The 16,883-nt window shown below is 36.3% G+C and overlaps 3 protein-coding genes across 3 annotated transcripts in view; 1 reads left to right on the top strand and 2 right to left on the bottom strand.

Moving 5' to 3' along the window:
• Positions 1-982: 982 nt before the first annotated feature.
• Positions 983-3,055, bottom strand: LOC107752188 (cocaine- and amphetamine-regulated transcript protein-like). Its single transcript, XM_016568085.1, has 3 exons — positions 2,539-3,055; positions 2,375-2,458; positions 983-1,188 (listed from the first exon to the last, which is right to left on the bottom strand). The coding sequence occupies exons 1-3, from the start codon at positions 2,773-2,775 to the stop codon at positions 1,081-1,083; spliced, it is 429 nt and encodes a 142-aa protein (XP_016423571.1). The 5' UTR covers positions 2,776-3,055; the 3' UTR covers positions 983-1,080.
• Positions 3,056-6,488: 3,433 nt separating this feature from the next.
• On the bottom strand, positions 6,489-10,610 carry LOC107752185 (T-kininogen 2-like). The gene is made up of 7 exons (XM_016568080.1): positions 10,330-10,610; positions 9,729-9,845; positions 8,963-9,035; positions 8,350-8,522; positions 7,993-8,103; positions 7,041-7,133; positions 6,489-6,931 (listed from the first exon to the last, which is right to left on the bottom strand). The coding sequence occupies exons 1-7, from the start codon at positions 10,525-10,527 to the stop codon at positions 6,656-6,658; spliced, it is 1,041 nt and encodes a 346-aa protein (XP_016423566.1). The 5' UTR covers positions 10,528-10,610; the 3' UTR covers positions 6,489-6,655.
• A 2,716-nt stretch (positions 10,611-13,326) lies between these two features.
• The window catches only part of LOC107752186 (lysosome-associated membrane glycoprotein 3-like), a 5,997-nt gene continuing 2,440 nt past the window's right edge, over positions 13,327-16,883 (top strand). The window contains exons 1-4 of the mRNA XM_016568081.1: positions 13,327-13,486; positions 13,791-14,011; positions 15,679-15,798; positions 15,909-15,981. Coding sequence (XP_016423567.1) covers positions 13,426-13,486; positions 13,791-14,011; positions 15,679-15,798; positions 15,909-15,981 — 475 coding nt within the window. The 5' untranslated portion in view covers positions 13,327-13,425. The remainder of the gene's footprint in view (positions 13,487-13,790; positions 14,012-15,678; positions 15,799-15,908; positions 15,982-16,883) is intronic.

Below are 16,883 nucleotides of genomic sequence, written 5' to 3'. Positions count from 1 at the left end.
GCTCGTGGACTTCTGGCAAACAATTTAGACTCGAAAGAATCGGTTCACTGAAATGAATCGTTCGAACGAACCGACCCCCTCAAATGAATTGGACTGCCCAACGGTAGCCTAATACAAGCGATGCGCTCTGGGAAACACCCACAATTTATATGCAAGGGGCGGGGAATAGTGGGTAACGTCATCTGCGTCCAATCAGTTGATAAATAGATTGCAAATTGGCATTTTGGAAAGATTTAGAAACTCGTGTTAACAGAAAACTGGGTCTATGATAGAAATTGGTGTATTTGATGTGCTTTTTTTATTTTCACAATGACATCTATTTTATTAGGAAAATGCTAGATAAGTGGGCTCTTTGCAAACAAAGCTTCTACATTTTATAAAATACCTTTTATAGGCTACATACATTTTTTTGGGAACAAATTAAAAAAGAAAAGGGAGCTGATATGTGAAAAAATGTGCTAAACACAACATGTAAAATTAAAGGAATATAGGATGAATGTTTTATTGCTTTTAATGAATGGTAGTTTGCTGCAGTGTGGCAAATAATTTTTACAAAGTGCAAATATTTCATGTTGACTCCTAACTAGTTGATATGAGGTACAAAGTGCGTGCCAATAATGATACAATGATGCTGATAGCATTCCACTGCCATGTCAACCAGCAAGCCTGTCTTTTTATGAAATACATTTGAATATATTTGAATAAACTAATCCATCAGTTTAACTTTTACTAGTCTAGTTAGACTAATTTGCTAGCTTTGATATGACACCAGCCCTTTATTCATTTAGGTTTCATTTTCATGGACTGAAATAGATTGAATAATCTTTGCGCCACCTAGTGGTCACGAAATTACAAGATTTTTAACAGTCAGTTTAGCATAATATGAAACATATTTGTACCACATCTTTTAACAGAGTAATCAGACTTTGAATAAAAAATAGAGATATGTACAAAAATGCATGCATTTATTTGATGTGTCAGTTTGCATTCATAAAACATGTTACAACAGTGATGGGGAAACAACAAGCATCTCTAACAATCATCTTAAAACGCTGGGTTATGACACACAGAGGCATGTTTTCACAAGCACTTGAGGATGGAGAAGCTGCAGGTGGTTCCTCCTGGACAGCTGCACAGCTTCCCGAAGCGAGCGCCTTTGCGAACCGCACACTGCTCACCCGCATCACACTAAACACACCATTGTTTCTTTAATGCACTTGTCAGACTTTACAGTTTTCATATTGCATAATTACATTAGGAAGCTCTGAATAACTCAACCTGAACAACTCAATATGTACCCAGCACTGGGTTATATTTAACCCAGCATTTTTTAGAGTGTGGGATGCTGGTTTAAGATGGTCCTTTTGCTGGTTTATTAACCAGCAAAAGGACCAGCAAAAAGACCAGCATAAACCAGCAAAGGACCAGCTTAAACCAGCATCCCAGCGTCAGAACATACCTAACCAGCATATGCTGTTTTTTTCAACAAGGTATTTTGTGGAGCATTCTTCATGGAGTACATTTTCATATTCCCATCATCCCAAAATGAGATTCTGTCTTCGTTTACTCACCCTCGTGTCATTCCAAACCCCCCAAAAACTGTTTATCTTTGGAACAAGAATGAGGATATTCTTAAGATTCACTCATCATTTTTATCCATGCATTGAAAGGCAATCAACATGTTCAAGCTTCAGCAAGGACATGATCATAAAAGTAATCGAGCAATTTAATCCAAGTCTTCTAAAGATCATGAACTGATTTTAATTTGGACTTTTATTCACATATAAACATTGATCAACACACATACGTAGAGCTCATCAAATATGGTATACGGAAACCCAAACGATCGTGTCGAGTACGCTAACTAGACTTTTAAAGGATGGACAAAAAATATTCAAAGTATCTACATTTGTGTGCCGGAGATTAGGTTTGGAAAAACATGAGGCTGAGTAAATGATGACAGAATCTGCATCTTTGGGTGACCTAACTCTTTCATATTGGATACAATAGTACACTCACATCTTTACAAATGGAATTCATATTAGTATTAAGTTAACATAGGTAGATTTGAATTAGTTCACAGTTTTATTTTGAGTGGATTTTGCTGTGTATTTGCTACACACTGCAGAAATATGTGACAAACAGTTATTAATGTATCTATTAAGCAATATATTTAGAAGTATTTTATCCTTTTGTCCTTTCTCAGAACAAAATGTTTCAACCAAAGCATGATTTCGCTGATATACAGTTCATATCCAGAGTTCAAAATGTACTGCAGAATACCAATGACCTAATTACATTTGTATTATATTCATGTGTAAGATATGCGTAAACAGACACTGTAAATGATTGTATTGCTGATTAACAGACTTACCGAGGGAACCCAGCCAAACTTCTTCTCTGCAGTGGGAATCTGTTTGTTTCTCAGTTTTGCAAGAACTTCTTGAAGAGCTTCAATCTATAAAATATATATATTTCTCCTAATTAATGTATCTGTTAATGCTGTGATTCTAGAGTGTCTGAAACCAGTTATCTTACCAGTTCTTTCTCCTCTTGAGCCTTCATGTTATCGTCTATCGAGCGGATCTCTAGAAAATCATCACAACTAACTAGTAGCATTAAGACGGAGCAGGTTACGGTTAGAAGAAAGATCCGATCGCTAACCATTGTGTCGAGGAACAGGACTTGATGTCTATCGTGACCGACTCTTCTCAAGTAACAGAAGAAGGACCATCTCAAGCACTTATAAGCTCTCTGTGCAATGATCAGATGCATCAAAACGAGATGTTGTAGATGTCACGGCTCATGTCTCCACTGAGAACGTCAGCATGATGATTCATACGTCTGACCCATGACCCTCAAACATCAAGCCACCGATGTACACCTAACCTCATCTTTGACTACAATCACCAATCATTTTTAGTTTCCGGAGATCATTTCATTACCGGAACATCTATGACAAGAAATTTTAAGAGAACCGGGGCCAGTTGCAAACAATTCCTTTTGTAAATCTATTTTGGTTTTGTGTGTCATGTGGGTTATGAGTGAAAATGAAACATGCACATAAACATCTCAGCATTAACAAATAACTATTAATGACTGAACAATTAGATCACCATGACTTTAATACACAGAAGATCTTCTCTGATAGTTCCAAATCTTTTACAATTATTTTCTATATAATGGAAGTTGGAAGTAGGGGAAATAAATGAAAAAGAAATGCATCACACCGGTATTACAAAGTGTCATGAATTAACATAATTTTTATTATTATTAGTAGTAGTAGTAGTATTATTTTTGTTAAAACTAAAAAAAATAAAATCTATTATAGAGTAAGTACTTTGAAAAAAAAATCAGTATCCAAAGCTGTCTCATTGCCTTGCCCTCACTCTAAAAAACACTGGGTTAAAAACAACCCAATTTGGGTTGTTATTAACCTAAGGGCTGGGTAAATATAGGACAGAACCCATCTTGGGTTAAATTTACCCAGCAAATTAGGGTTGTTTATTTAACCCAGCATAATGGGCTGATTTAACCCAGCTTTATTCATTTTTATCACTGGGTTGTTACATTTGACCCAGGAGCTGGGTAACACAAAAACTAGCCAAACACTGAAAAAATAACCCAAAAAAATCACAACTGTAAGCTGATAAAATGATTTATAATTTGAGCTGTCTGGTCAGATTTCACAGGTCAGTTTCAAGTAATTCATCTTTGCTTTAAATCACTTCATAAACAAAGAAGGTCTGGTTATTAACCCTGTAAGGCCCACTGTTGTAATATTACAACATCAGTTTTAGCTTGATTTTTTCTCTCCAAGACCACATTCGCACAACAATCCCATTGTTTAGCCTTACGTTGGATGCTAGATTTTAAGAAATAGGCCTGTTTACCTGACCATGAACTCACACAACCTTCGAACGTCCCTTGAAGCACATCATCTTGTTGTTCTAGACTGGATAAATCAACATTCAAGTAAGTAAAATGCCTAAAACATTTTTTTTTTCTGTGATTAGTAGTATGTCTAGATCATGTACACTCTTAAAAATAAAGGTGCTTCACAGTGATGCCATAGAAGAACCTTTTTGTCTAAATGGTTCTATAAAGAACCTTTAACATCTGAAGAACCTTTCTGTTTCACAAAAGCTTCTTTGTGGCGAAAGAAGGTTCTTCAGATTATAAAAAGGTAAGAAAGAGATGGTTCTTTAAAGAACCTTTGACTGAATGGTTCTTTGTGGAACCAAAAATGGTTCTTCTATGGCATCGCTGTGAAGAACCTATTGAAGCACCTTTATTTTTAAGAGTGTAGATATTAAGGTATTGTCGGATGCTTCGATCATTTTAGATTTTGAGCTTGTTATGTCAGTGTTATAATTTTGCAACAAAGGGGTGGCAAAACTTGCCTGTGCACCTTGCGCATTACATGGATGAATTGAGCTTCTCTCTTGTTCCATGTGAAAAAAAAATAAAATAAAAAATACTAATAGAAACATACTGTTTTTGATCATTCACAAGTTTTAAATGTCTTTTTTGTTACCATTTTGAGATTCAACCAAAATGCAATGATTATTAAATAAGTTCAAGAATAAATTATTTCTTCAAGAATTTGAAAGTATTTGTGTAGCAATATTTGAAACTATCTGTATCTTATCATTTATAAAACATACTTGACATGGCCCTGTGTTCTTTTCTGCTTGTTTGCCCAAACATCTGCTTGGGACAGGTGATAATGTTCTGGAATGGGGGGTTACATAAGTGCATGATAAGCTATCAGACAGTATTGTGTGAATTCTGTGAATGGGTGAATTTATATTTCAGAATGTCACCAGGCAGGAAAGACTGTCCCATCATCACTGATGCTGTCCAGAATGGGAACAGTGACAGAGATGGACTCCGATACGAGAGATGCAAGTTTTAAAGTCCAGTGATTAAAGGTTTAAAGTTTTCATGTAGTTCATCAGCTTTTGTAAATATAATCTGAATGTTTTTTAATAATAAATGGTTTTTCATAAAAATATGACTTATTTTATCCTTATTGTGTGATTATTAGTGTATATGTCCATATAGGCCACTGTTATGGGGTTACAGAAGCATCACACCCTGCAAATGAACTCTTATATGTCCTCTACATTTCGTCAGACAGTGAGTAAAAACACTGAAATAAAAATTGAAATCCTGAAATGCAACGCGTTTAATTACACAATAAGCGTTTTCCTCCCATAGAAAAACCCAGTATTAGTTTGGTCTTTTAAAAACACTGTCTTAAGGCATTAAGCCACGTTAAGTGTTTTTCGTTTTAGAATGTCCCGTCTTGGGTGGTAGACAAAAAGAATGTGTGCAGTGTTGATTTACAGGCATTAATGTCTTAAAGGGGTCTCTTTGGATTTGAGACTTTAGTCTTTGCAACTTTACAGATCTTCTTTATGCACCAAGAGCTTGTGACACTCCAAAGAGAAAGGAAAACTTGAAATCACATCATATGACCCCTTTAAAATTCAGATAATATCTAATGTATGATACTAATTATGATATGCTAATGTTCTTTTCTCTCCATTTCCTGACAGACTGTGAGTGAGAAAGACTGGCGAGACTTACTAAAAGTATCAATTATTGTACATTTAATCACTCATTACGACATTTACAACACAGCACTCTTTTCCGTTATGTTCTGTATTGAACTTCTGTTATTAAAATTCTATTATAAAAATAAAAAATAAATTACTGTGAATCAATTTTTGTGTTTAAGATGATTTACTGTGTAATTGGTATTTAAAATATAAAATAGGTGTGGTGTAAATATGGTTAAATGGCTGTATCAGCCACATAGGGCCCGTCAGGCCTTTACAGGTGAGCTCAGTCATACAAGAATAACATATAAGGTTCATATATGATTTGGCGGTAACACTTTAGAATAGGGAACACTTATTCACTATTAACTACGACTTTTTCCTCAATAAATTCCTAATTTGCTGCTTATTAATAGTTAGTAAGGTAGTTGTTAAGTTTAGGTATTGGGTAGGATTAGGGATGTAGAATAAGTTCATGTAGAATAAGGCATTAATATGTGCTTAATTACTACTAATAAATGACTAATATTCTAGTAATATTCATGCTAATAAGCAACTAGTTAAGAGACCCTAAAATAAAGTGTTACCGATTTGGCTCACTTCAGTTTGGGCTATGGCATTGTTTTGGTTCAGTTCTGGCTATAAAGACGTGGACCAGTTCTGGGCCGGCAAACACGTACTGATCTGCGCCACACTTTAGCTGTTGATATGGGCCAGATCTGAGCCAAAGGAAATTTGCTGATCTTTTGCCCTCACGCAAAATTCCTGATCGCCTGGATTCATATTGAAATGACTATTTCTCCTAAACGTGATCGATCTTCAACTCGCAGTTTACGTCTCGACCATCAGAGTGCCAAATCTTCCATACCGCAGCTGGAAAATGTAGTTATTATAGATTATATAGACATGCAACACAATTCCAACAGTTCATCAAAATCACAGGTCTTTATTGTTGTTTATATATGAGACAGTGTACTGTGAATTATTGTAGAATCCACAAATGAATGAATCATAAACATCATAAATCCCATTATAAGTATGGTAGTTGAATTCTTTTAGGGAATGGTTTAAACCCCCACACAGGCCTCTCAGCTCGTCAGATCCTGGTCGTTGAGTGCAGTGTCTGCTGCGGTCGGGTCCGGCTGTGAAGACTCTGTAGTGTTTGGAGGAGCGATGCTGATAACGAGCGGCTTGAACTCTCTCCAGGGTTTGGTGGGACAGTTGAGCGGTGTGCTTTGGGTCGTGCCGATGCTCTCCTTGGATTCCTCGGAGGATTCTTTGACTTGCGTCTTTGGACTCGGTTGTTTTTCAGGCTTGATCCTAAGAGGAGACCAGCCTGGTGGCCGTTTAAATCTCGCGACAGTCTGAAAACAAGATGATGGGCATGAAAGGGTTTATTAAAAATCTATTGCAATGATGTGAAAATTATCTGAACCGTTTAATAGAAATAAAATAATTGATGGGGTGGTTCACCTTAACAAACACTGCCTGACATTCAACATGCACTTCTGGGACCTCGTGCCTCCAAGGAGCCACATCCACAGTAGAGTTACACTGCAAAACCTCCTAAACAACAACTTTATGTGAGAGGCTACAAGTACACATTCCTGTTTGCATAGCTTCATTTGAATTATTCTGAGTACACTTTTTGCATAGATTTCTCTGATGAAGAGCATCTTTAAGTGTTATTGTGCCATCTCAGACTAAATAAATGAACTAATATTAATGGACACTGCCATTCAAAAGTTTGGGGTCTGTGAGTATTTTTTCTTTTTGTTTTTTTCAGCAACATCTCTATAGTGTTACAAAATGTTTCTATTTCAAATAAATGTTGCTCTTCTGAACTTTTTTTTTTTTTTTCTATAAGAATCTTTAAAAAATGTATCATGGTTTCAACAAAAAATATGAAGCAGCAGAACTGTTTTAAACATTGATAATAATAATAAATGTTTCTCGAGCAGCAAATCAGCATATTATACTGATTCCTGAAGATCATGTGACGCTGAAGACTGAAGTAATGATGCTGAAAATACAGCTGCGCATCACAGAAATACATTACCTTTTAACAGAGATTCACACAGAAAACAGCTGTTTTAAAGTGTAATACTATTTCCTAATATTACTGTTTTAACTGTATCTTTGACCAAATAAATGCAGCCTTGGTGAGCAGAAGAGACTTCTTCCAAAAACATTTAAAAATATCACAGAAACTCTAAAGTTTTGAATGGTAGGATATTTTGGGATACAGCTAAGCCTTTAGAACAGTACGAGGAATTATAAAAATGGACATGTATATTTGTAATTAATATTTTAATTAATCAAACAAGTTCATTTGCAAAAAGAGAAAAAATAAAACAAATACTGTACATAAAATAAGTGAAATAATTTCTGCATGTGTGTTACACAGCGTGATTTGATGCAGTACCGTATTTTCCTGCATTGGGTGGCACTCCTCGGTAACCGCTTTGAATTCTGCTCTGGTGCAGTTGCTCTTCTCAATCTCAAACTGCAATTTATACCTGAACCCAGCAACCACCTACACACAGAGACGATTCACAGCACCACAGCATTAACCTCGATGGTCCTGAGGTCAGCCAGCCGCAGCCAACAGCCCAAGCCGACAAAAACACAGTCCAGTGGATTAAATGAGCTGATTTCACATCATATTTGTCCATTCGGAAAACGCCTCTACCCAAATATATTGCATTCAGGCCATTGGTTTTATCAGTGAACACGGGAATCAATCAGCTGAGCGGCAGGATCATGAAAAGAAATCATTTACCTGTTTTGTTGCCGATGTCAAGTCCCTAAAGATGAAGAAATGCACGTGATTGATCATGCCATTGGCTTTGGACAAAGAATGAATGAGCGGTTCCCTCAGTTCTTCATGATGTAACTCGATGTTTTCAGGGCAGCCCAGACAAGGGGCGACTTTAGAGGAAGCAGCTGGCTCAGCTGTCAGAGAGCGTTTAGGAAAGACAGTGAGTCAAATCTGATATATGCTTCGATAGAGGCCAGTCTTCAGCTTTCAATACAAATAACTGACACACTCCTGGTGAAGAACAATTCAAAAAGGAGAGATCCACCAATCGGAGTAGTCAGTGTTGGAGATGGAAATCGCACATTTAAACTACTGATATAAATGTAAATGCTTGACTGTTTTATGTAATGACGGCAATACTAGAAATGAAAAAAAAAAAGGGGTTCAAAGTTTTCCTGAATCTGAGGGAATCTGAATCTTGTAGTTTGTAGTTACAGCGGTTTGCGTTTCTAGGGCAGAAAAGTGCTATCGCTTTCTTTTTTAAAACTTTTACTATGGAAAAAATGGCTAAGTGCACCTATAACGGTAAAGTATAAAAGGGATTAAAGCAGTCATAATACAACATGCGACATACCTGAACAGTCGTGTAACAGTAACTCTTGATCTGCTTCTGTGAACAGGACTTTCGCATGACAGATTCTGAGCGCCTGAGGAACCACAACATATTCATGTACTATAATCATGGCCAAAGGCTGCTGTTAGGCACTAATTACCAGCGCTGGGGTAATGCATTACAAGTAACGCGAGCCATGTAATCAGATTACTTTTACAAGTAACTAGTAAAGTTACGCATTACTTTTAAATTTACAATGAAATACCTGAGTTACTTTTTCAAATAAATACTGCACATTACTTTGTTTTCCCATGTATTGACGAACTTCTCTCCTGTCCCCGTGTTGAGAGGAATCAGGCGTGAGTGCAGAGACAGAGGCGCTTCTTTCAGCCCTAGGCTTTTGGTGTGAAAGGGTCTTTACAGCAGTTTTTGTTATTAAAAAACAAATAAGCAAGCCCAGCCCAGGTGACAAAAAGTAACGCAAAGTAGCGTAACACATGACTTTCCATAAAAAGTAACTAAGTAACGCAATTAGTTACTTTTCAATGGAGTAACGCAATATTGTAATGCATTACTTTTAAAAGTAACTTTCCACAACACTGCTAATTACAAAGTATTTGATTGTGATTGGAAACATATTTGTATAATTAACACTAAACTGCTTAACTGACATAATTGACTGCTGCCCCATGGCTTTTAGACTTCCTACATAATTGTCTCTAAATGCGAGGGTTTGTTTGGCGATAAAAATGTAGATTATCATGCAGGTGACTTCATAAGAGCTTACCTTATCCGCTTGTTGCAGATAGTCACATTCATGCCAAACCTTGTCTCCTCCTGCGGGACAGTCTGTCTCTCTGCTTGTGAACCGTACGAACACAACTTCTGCCGATTCATTCTGAGCCTGTAAACATTATTGTATTATGCTACACTCTTAACAATAAAGGCTCTTTATTGGCATTGATGGTTCCATGAAGAACCTTAAACATTAAAGGTTCTTAATTGTGGGAAAAGGTTCTTTAAATTATTCAAATATACTAAGAAAAAAAAATGGTTCTTGTAAGAGCCGATCACTGAAAGGTTGGAACCAAATATGGCTCTTCTGTTGCATTGCTACACTCTCAAAAAGGGGGTTTTCGCAGCGATGCCACAGAAGATGAAGAACCTTTCAGTGAACAGTTCTTAAAAGAGCCATTTTTTCTTAGCATGAAGAACATTTTAACAGTCTAAAGAACCCTTTGTGCATTGATAAGGTTCCATGGATGTTAGAGGTTCTTCATGGAACCACCAATGCCAATAAAGAGTCTCTATTTTTAAGAGTGCCGGAGAACCTACAGCCGCTTAGAGCTGAAATATTGTACAATGCAAAGAGCAAAACTACATCCTACCTTCGTAGCCTCCAGGATTTCATAGAGAGCAAGTTGAGCACCTTCAGTTAATATCTTGTTATGTGCGGAAAGAGTTACATTCACAACATCCTCCACGCGTTTATCATCACAGGGAATTTTAATGTCAGTTTGTCCACGTCCTCCAGAAAAATAAAGCCAAGCTAGCGCGAAAACCGTCAAGATCTTGTCCCACATCATGCTGAAAACCCAGCAGTGTTGGAGTGAGAGGGTTCAGAAGTATCCGCCCCGGACTCTATCCGCCCCTGTAATGATTTACTCACTGTTAGAAAGCTCAGCTCTGTGTCTGTATCTCCAGCTGTCCAAATATGGTGCGACGGTATTCAGCAGATGTAATGCAAATGTTTACTCGTCTGAGACGCTCTCCACAACACGCACAGTTCTCTGAATCCCCGCTGCAAAACAATGATAAGAGACCTTCACTGAGACCTTTACATGACGGTGCACAAACATACATCGAGACATAGTTTTAACATTTTGGAAGACAGTCTGTTCCAAAAGATCAGTCCAGAGCATTTAATGGGTTCTGGACTCAAACACTGGCTATCAGGCCCAAAGAAAGTGTGTGCATGTCCAATTTGTCTACAAATAGATTATTGATTACAGTATTTATTGGTTTTTGGATTCATTTGACTGTTTTATCTCAACTTTTCATATTAGTGAAGTTAAAGATTTGTTTAGTGCTTCATAACAGAGACAATCACACAGCATTCAACAGTGTTAGAATTCAAAGTTGCGTTAAGTAAATTGACAAAAGCAGCAGTGTGTATTTAAGGCCATACTTTGTCCCCTCTACCTTTGACCCGTGCTGTGTTTTGCTCTCATGGAATTAAAGACATGATCTCGCACCAGATTCAGTCTCTACAGAGTTAGTTAAACATACTTAACATACAATAAACATACTGATGAGAATTTACTTATGAACAGATCATTTTTATACATAAATAGAAAAAGTAATAATGTAATAAAATAATAATGTGAAATGCTACAGTAAAAAACTTTTAATTAACAGTATTTTATCAAATAATAAACTCTATTAATTAACTTTACATTAGCATATATATTAAATATTCATATTATATTTAACAAGACAATAATTACATTCAACTATGTTGTTTATATTCATTTATTTATTTTGTAAAACGCAGTCACCTTCATTTACAATGATCAGCTCTAGGCATGACGAAGCGGATATCGTCCTCTTTTGGAAGACCAAACAAAGTAGTTTCGCTTTCATAACAAAACACTGCATCACACACGGAGGCCTAGAATGAGCGGAGGCCGGCGGCTAGAGTGAGGAACGGCGGGAGTAGATATGTGGGGGCGTGTTAGAACGAGGCGTTTTAGGGGGGCGTGGTTAACTCTTAACTTTTATAAAGAATATCTCTTTGGATTTGAGACTTTAGTCTTTGCAACTTTACAGATCTTCTTTATGCACCAAGAGCTTGTAACTCTCCAAAGAGAAAGGAACAATTGAAATCGCATCATATGACCCCTTTAAACAAATATTGTGTGATGCAATATAATTGAATTATATTTTAATAGTTATATTTCACTTATATTTGTTTTTAGTTATGTGCTTTGGAGAGTTTTATATTTAATACATTATAAATTAATTAGGCTATCTTTAATACAGAAACATAACTGACATCCCATAATGTCTGAAATGTTGTCACTGTAGTTGTTTCTGTATATTTAACATTTCTGAAGAGTTTTTGAATTTGTCCTTTACCTGTTTTGCTCATCTTGCCACGTGTATGTCACTCAAAATGAGCAAACTCAAGCAAAATATTAAAAATATTAAAAATGTCTTAAAGGATCTTTTAGGAGGAATGCTCATCGTGTGAGATGTATAGATGTCCATTTAGAGGTCAAAAACATCCAACAATGCATTTTTTGGCATCAAAATGACTACTTGCTAAAAAAAATTTATTGCAATTTACATGGTCAACGTTTTTTTTAACTTTTAAGCACCACAAAAAAACAAAACAAAAAAACAAAAATATATATATAACTTTTAATTCAGAAACATGTTTGTCATTAAAGGGTATTCAAGTCATTAAATGTCCATTAAATGCATTTTTATGTGTTTTTAAATAATAATCTGGACAACAACAAAAAGTGTTGCATTCATCCATCGATGTAGTGATTACTGGTAAGAGAATTTTCTAATTAAATTATAACAACATGGATCGCACTTACTCATTTTAACCTTTCAAATAAATAAATAAAAAACAAGAAACACACACACACACACACACACAGAGAGAGAGAGTTCCACAACCAAACAAAGTGGAAAGGGAAGTAAAAAAAAGTGAAACAGAGCACCCAAACTGTGAACAGACGTGTTTGGGTGATCTGCATCGTTCACACATTTCAAAATGCAAAAAATGACACACTTACACAAAACAGTTTTATTCCATTGTGTCCTGGAAGTGCTGTTTTTAATAAATGCTCTTATAGTTTCAGTTTTGTTTTTCAAAACACATGGTTGAACAGTGACTAAAGTTGCTGATAGTTGCGATGAATGTGGAAGATTTGAAACGCGCACATACCGAAGCTCCACGAACATGGAATTTATTCAAGTTATTGGTAACTGAAAGAAAAACACAATTTTTTATTATCTATACGCGAGAGGCGCTTGCTGTGACATTGAACCCTTTGAGGCATTGAATGCATTTTGCTCCAACGAAAAAGTGTGGCAAATATTAGTGAGAACTGACATGTTCGTGGCACTAAATTTTGGGCAAGAGCCCAAACTGGCACCGTGAATGTCCAGACCCAAGTCTATCACTTGTTTTAATCAAACAGCTGTCTAGATTGCTTAGAAATTCAATTTAGAAATACAACTCTTGATCTGAAATATGATCTATACCATTATATAGTTATTATACTCATATCATACTTGGTTTACTAATCGTGGGCGTGGCTAAAGATGCTTCCTGATGTCAGACAACTGCTGACAACATCAAAGCATAACTGTCCTCCTTCACAACCACATGTGCATTATTTTACCACGGCCTCAGAGCTGATACCATAAGAGCAACTGCCCTGAAACACAAGAGCCCCTTTCTTAAAATGAATTACACAAGTCGCCACATTGCTCTGCTTCTTCTGCTGTCCTCCATGCATTGGCTAGGTGAGTTGATTTGCCTTTTTATTTAAATCAAAACGGTGATTTTAATGGTAAATAATCCTACAAACTTTGCATATATTCTTATAAATGATGATTTATAATGAGTTTATAATTAGAAATGCAGATTTATAAATAGATTTTTATAAATTAGTAAATTCTAGTAGTTCTAGTAAGCCTAATTTCCGAGAGCCCAGAACAATGCAACACTGAGTCAGTGTAACGACATCCATAATTGGTCCTGGTAGCTCTGTGTTGGTTAACACTTCACGAAATGGTGCTAAAGCCCCCCGTTGTTTTGTGCTTACAGGAAGCTCTCTAGCCACAAAGCCTCTTCACCTTTCAGCTTCAGCAGATGAAGTTCCTGCCATCATCAACAGTGATCCTCCCATCACTAATCTGTCCAAGAGACCCGTTCTTCAGCCCAAAGAAACCACGCCGCCTCAGTTTCTGTGCACCTTGAGGAACCCCCAGGGCAAAGTGTGTGTGCGGGCCAGTTTGGGAGTGGAGTATGTGGTGAGAGAGAACAAAGTAAGCTTGTTATTTTCTCAGCATTTTTATTCAGCTTCTCAGCATGTTCTAGCAGGGGGTGAGAACTCACTTGGTTTACCACCAACATTGTCAACGGCTCACTGCACTGTCAGAAAAAACACGCATCCTCAAGAGTACACGTTGCTAATACTTTACATTGTTCATTTCATGGCGGGATGAAATAGCCCCATAATTAAGACAAACTATAAAGTGAAAAACTTTGTTTTTAGTGAATAATCCCTTGTAAGAAAGAAGTGCTCTTAATTGTACTGAATGTGCACTTACAGTGAACCTCAAATCTTAAGCTTATTTTTAAAACACTACTTGCAAATAATATAATATTAATGGAATAAAAAGCCCCTTAAGTGTACTTTAAGTATGCTTTCACGACTATTTCTTAACACACTTGCGTATTAACAAGTGCACTTCGTTATAATGTCAAATTAAAGGTTTTACTTAAAAGTGCATTTTGAATGCTATAAAAAAGTACACTTATTTTGATGTGTCCACTAACATACTAAAATACATGTAAAGTCATTTTAACCATAGCGACTTAATCAATATTACATTTAAAGTTAATATATTATGCGTATATTTAAATACATTACATGCCAGTTTCAATAGAAATGACAGTGAAGTATATTATGTAAAATGCACTTAAGTCCTACTTAGATCAGATGTGCTAAACATTAGCCATATTTAAATGCAGACTCAAAACTCATCTGTTTAGCTGTGCATTTACTGAATGAGCACTGTGCAACGTCCGAACTGATTGCACTGTATTTTATGTATAATCATTTTCTATTTTAACTGTTTTAAATTCATTTTAAATCTATTTCTAAATCATTTTAAAAGTTTTTAAGTTCCCCGTTTTATTTTATTTATGATTATTTTACTTTCTTTTATGTAAAGCACTTTGAATTATCATTGTGTATGAAATGTGCTATATAAATAAACTTGCCTTGCCTTACTTAAGTTGGTAAGACAAAAACACCTAAATGTTCGGCTAAACTAATTTAATATAAATTTAAACTATAATACATTTTCATTTAATTGCAATTAACATGCACTTAAGTATCTGAAAACATTACATTAAGTTACACTTAAGTATAAAGTATAAAGTTTAAAGTATATTATTTCCGTAATATGCACTCTTTTTAAAAGTATGCTAAAGTGTATGTCTTTTTAACAATATAGACACCTTTCGATTAAACAGAATATTGGGATATTATTAATCAACTTAAATTATCGAACATTATTAATAAATATTCCCATTGTTTACTATTCAAGGCAAGAGCTTGATTCTATTCTACTGCCATCGCTTACATGTATTTAATTCCAGTTGTGTTTAATAGCCGCAGGAGGTGCGTAGACCCCCATAATGTTTGTTCATGTGATGTTTGTCAAAACTGTCCTCTCATAATCTCTAGCACAGCCAGTGGATCAAAACGTCCCCAAGTTTTCTGTGAATATCTTCTTCACTGTGTGCATGCATTCAGTAGACTCAAAGAGTACAGTCGAACATAGGCTACGTCTACAAATTCTGTGCAGCTACACCAAATTTGAGTGCCTTGATCTTTTTAGATCAACGATATTGTCAATTTTACAGGATTTCCATACTAACATGATGTTGGTCCAGTAATCACACTGCTTAACTTGTATTCCAGAAGAACTATTATTTCAACATGAATCCCAGCTCAACACAAGCCACGGGTTTCTGTGGGAACCAAAAGTCTATTCTCTCACTGGACTTTGATGGTGGACATCTGGAGTTCACTTTCATCAAGGTACCTACAGTAGCTTTTATCTCTATGAAAAGCTTTCTCTCTGGGGTTAAACATGTACAAAACAAGCAATCTTAATCAACATACAATGCAATATTTCTTCACACTCCCAGGAAGGCGATCTTTCCTATGTGAGCACTATCAAAGGGCTTCTGAGACCAGCTCCCCCTTGTAAAAATTGCCAGAGTAAGTATAAATTACACTACAACCTTTGCAAACACACTCATCACGCACTCACGATTATTCTTATCCTTAGAATATCTTACTATTTTATCTAGGGCTTGACAATATTAACAAGTTAACATGTGGCAAAAACATGAGTTTCGCCTACCTGTCGAGAAGAAACTCCACACACTCGGCGTCTCGATTGAAACCCAAACATTCCCTCAAGTTCCTCCGTCTTGTAAAAACACAGCCGATGTTTACCCTTGTTATACACCGTTGTCTGTCTCTGTGTATTTTGGCAAGTCTTCAGATTTATTTTTCCCATGTATGGCGTCAGCCACGTTCGCAAAAAACAGCCTCTGGCTCAGCCTGCTACAGTAGCCACGCCCCAATCTCTCACTATTGGTTGAGCTGGAAAGAGATTGACAGATTTGAGCATAATGCTCTAATGGTACGTTTACATGACAACAATGTACTAAAAACTAAAGTTTTGCATACAGATGACAACGTTCAACATTCATGGGATCCACGAAAATGACTAAAAATGCTATATTATTCATGCCAGGTCAGTAGGTGGCGATGTCACGTTGTAAAGAAACACTACGTGTCTGCGCACATAGCTATAAACTGAACATGTAATATGCATGTGCATGACATCACCGTTTTCACAATTGGACGGGGTCAAAAGTCTTTAAAAGGAACGTGTGAAATTTGTCCGATTTAGGCCCCGTCCACACGGAGACGCGTTTAGCTGTATACGCATACATTTTGTATCGTATAGGCGTTTCGTCCAGACGGATCCGGCGTTTTGGGAGAGTGAAACCGATATTTTTTTAAACTGGGTCCCAGAGTGGATAAATCTTTGCGTTTTCATGTGGACAGCAAATCCGTATATTTTCTGAAATCATCAGCCCACGAGCCCA

This window comes from Sinocyclocheilus rhinocerous, unplaced genomic scaffold (genome assembly GCF_001515625.1).
Source record: "Sinocyclocheilus rhinocerous isolate Xijiao unplaced genomic scaffold, SAMN03320098_v1.1 scaffold4034, whole genome shotgun sequence".
Taxonomy (NCBI): domain Eukaryota; kingdom Metazoa; phylum Chordata; class Actinopteri; order Cypriniformes; family Cyprinidae; genus Sinocyclocheilus; species Sinocyclocheilus rhinocerous.
The sequence above is the reverse complement of the archived record's forward strand: the minus strand, read 5'-3'. Positions and strand labels throughout refer to the sequence as shown.